The 3,409-nt window shown below is 42.8% G+C and overlaps 1 protein-coding gene across 1 annotated transcript; it reads left to right on the top strand.

The window, feature by feature from the left end:
- Positions 1-1,597: 1,597 nt before the first annotated feature.
- LOC137378605 (uncharacterized) lies at positions 1,598-3,155 on the top strand. Its single transcript, XM_068048904.1, has 2 exons — positions 1,598-2,188; positions 2,280-3,155. The coding sequence occupies exons 1-2, from the start codon at positions 1,598-1,600 to the stop codon at positions 3,153-3,155; spliced, it is 1,467 nt and encodes a 488-aa protein (XP_067905005.1).
- Positions 3,156-3,409: the final 254 nt, after the last annotated feature.

Below are 3,409 nucleotides of genomic sequence, written 5' to 3'. Positions count from 1 at the left end.
ACCGACCCATAATGGACATGGTTCACAATCCCATAATGGATATGGGTCACGGATCCATAATGGGCATTGTTGACAATCCCATATTTGACGGTGTTCACAATCCCATGATGAACATGGTTCGCAGATGCATAGTGGACATGGTCTACAGTCTCCTAATGGACATGGTTCAAAATCCCATAATAGACATGGTTCACAGTCCCATAATGGACATGGTTCACATTTCATAAAGGACATGGTTCACAGACCCATAACGGATATGGTTCGGAGACCCATAACGGATATGGTTCAAAATCCCACACGGACATGGTTCACAGTCCCATAATGGACATGGTTCACAATCCCATAATGGACATGGTTCACAGACCCATAATGGACATGGTTCACAAGCCCTTAATGGACTTGGATCACAATCCCATAATCGACATGGTTCAGAATCCCAAAATGGACATGTATCACAATCCCATCGTGGACATGGTTCACATTCCCATAATCGACATGGTTCACAATTCCATAATGGACATGTTGCTCAATTCCATAATGGCTGTGGTTCACAGTCCCATAATGGACATGGTTCACCAGCCCATAATGGACATTTTTCAGAATCCCATAATGGACATGGTTCACAATCCCATAATGGTCATGGTTCACCATCCCTTAATGGACATGGTGCACCATCCCTTCATGGGCATGGTTCACAGACGTATAGTGGATATGATTCAAAGACACATGATGGACATGGTTCACAGACCCATTGTGGACATGGTTCACAGACCCCTAATGGACATGGTTCACAGACCCGTAATGGATATGGTTCACAGTACCATAATTGACGTGGTTCACAGACGCCTAATGGACATCGTTCACAGACTCAAAATGCACACGATTCACAGACCCATAATGGACATGTTTTACAGACCCATAGCGGACATAGTTCACAGACCCATAGTGGACATGGTGCACAGACCCATAATGGACATGGTTCACAATCCCATAATGGACATGGTACACAATTCCATAATGGATATGGTTTACAATCCCATAATAGACATGGTCCACAGACCCATAATGGATATGGTTTACAATTCCATCATGGACATTGTTCACAGACCCATTGTAGACATGGTTCACAGACCCATAATGGACATAATGCACAATCCCATAATGGATATGGTTTACAATCCCACAATGGACATGGTTCACAGACCCATAATGGATGTGGTTTACAATTCCATAATGGACATTGTTCACAGACTCATAGTAGACATGGTTCACAGACCCATAATGGACATGGTTCACAATCCCATAATGGATATGGTTTACATATCCATAATGGACATTGTTCACAGACTCATAATGGACATGGTTCATAATCCCATAACCGACATGGTTCACATTCCCGTAATGCACATGGTTCACAGAACATAGTGGACATGGTTCACAATTGCATAATGGACATGGTTTACAGACCCATAATGGATATGGTTCACAATCCCATAATGGACATGGTTCACAACCCCATAATGGTCATGTTTCACAATCCCATAACCAACATGGTTCACAATCCCATAATGCACATGGTTCACAGAACATAGTGGACATGGATCACAATTCCATAATGGACATGGTTCGTAACCCCATAATGGACATGGTTCACAGTCCCATAATGGACATGGTCCACCATTCCATAATGGATATGTATCACTATCCCATAATGGACATGGTTCACAATCCCATAATGGATCTGGTCCACAGAATCATAGTGGACATGGTTCACGAACCCATAATGGACATGTTTCACAATCCCATCATCGACATGGTTCACAATCCCAAAATGGACATGTATCACATTGCCATAATGGACATGGTTCACCATCCCATAATGGACATGTTTCATCATCCCTTAATGGACATGGTTCACAATTCCATAATGGACATGGTTCACAGACCCATAAGGGACAAGGTTCACAATACCATAATGGACATGATTCAAAGACACATGATGGACATGATTCACAGACCAATAGTGGACATGGCTCACAATCCCATAATGGACATGGTTCAGAATCCCAGAATGGACGTGATTCAAAATTCCATGATGGACCTGGTTTACAATCCCATCATGGACATGGTTCACAGACCCATAATGGCCATGTTTCACAATCCCGTAACCGACATGGTTCACAATCCCGTAATGCACATGGTTCACAGAACATAGTGGACATGGTTCACAATTCCATAATGGACATGGTTCGTAACCTCATAATGGACATGGTTCACAGTCCCGTAATGGACATGGTCCACCATTCCATAATGGTCATGGTTCACAATCCCATAATCAACATTGTTCACAATCCCATAATGGATATGTATCACTATCCCATAATGGACATGGTTCACAATCTCATAATGGATCTGGTCCACAGAATCATAGTGGACATGGTTCACTAACCCATAGTGGACATGGTTCACAATCCCATCATCGACATGGTTCACAATCCCAAAATGGACATGTATCACAATGCCATAATGGACATGGTTCACCATCCCATTATGGACATGTTTCATCATCCCTTAATGAACATGGTTCACAATTCCATAATGGACATGGTTCACAGACCCATAAGGGACAAGGTTCACAATACCATAATGGACATGATTCAAAGACACATGATGGACATGATTCACAGACCAATAGTGGACATGGCTCACAATCCCATAATGGACAAGGTTCCGAATCCCAGAATGGACGTGATTCAAAATTCCATGATGGACCTGGTTCACAGACCCATAATGGCCATGTTTCACAATCCCGTAACCGACATGGTTCACAATCCCATAATCAACATGGTTCACAGACTCATAGTGGACATGCTTCACAATCCCATACTGGACATGGTTCACAATTCCATAATGGACATTGTTCACAGACTCATCGTGGACATGGTTTACAATCCCCGAATGGACATGGTTCACAATCCCATTATGGACATGGTTCACAGTCCCATTATGGACATGGTTCACAGACACATAATGGACATGGTTCACAATCCCATAATGCTCATAGGACACCATCCCATAATGGACATGATTCGCAAGCCCATAATGGACATGGTTCACAATCCCATAATGGACATGGTACACAGACGCATAGTTGACATGGTTCACAAACCCATAATGGACATGGTTCACAGACCCTAGTGGACATTGTTCACTATCCCATAATGGACATGGTTCACAATCCCATAACAAACATGGTTGACAGACTCATAGTGAACATGGTTCACAATCCCATCATGGACATGGTTCACAGACCCATAGTGGACATCGTTCACTGTCCCAAAATGGACATGGTTCACAATCCCATCATGGACATGTATCACAATCTCATACTGGACATGGTTCACAATCC

This window comes from Heterodontus francisci, chromosome 17 (assembly GCF_036365525.1).
Source record: "Heterodontus francisci isolate sHetFra1 chromosome 17, sHetFra1.hap1, whole genome shotgun sequence".
Taxonomy (NCBI): domain Eukaryota; kingdom Metazoa; phylum Chordata; class Chondrichthyes; order Heterodontiformes; family Heterodontidae; genus Heterodontus; species Heterodontus francisci.
This window is presented reverse-complemented; position numbering and strand designations above follow the sequence as displayed.

What these genes read in the sequence shown, in the direction of transcription:
- LOC137378605 (XM_068048904.1), top strand. Translation starts at nt 1,598, where the DNA reads ATGGATCACAATTCCATAATGGACATGGTTCGTAACCCCATAATGGAC. An exon ending in CCGACATGGTTCACAATCCC is followed by an intron (nt 2,189 to 2,279) that starts GTAATGCACATG and finishes CATGGTTCACAG; the next exon opens with TCCCGTAATGGACATGGTCC.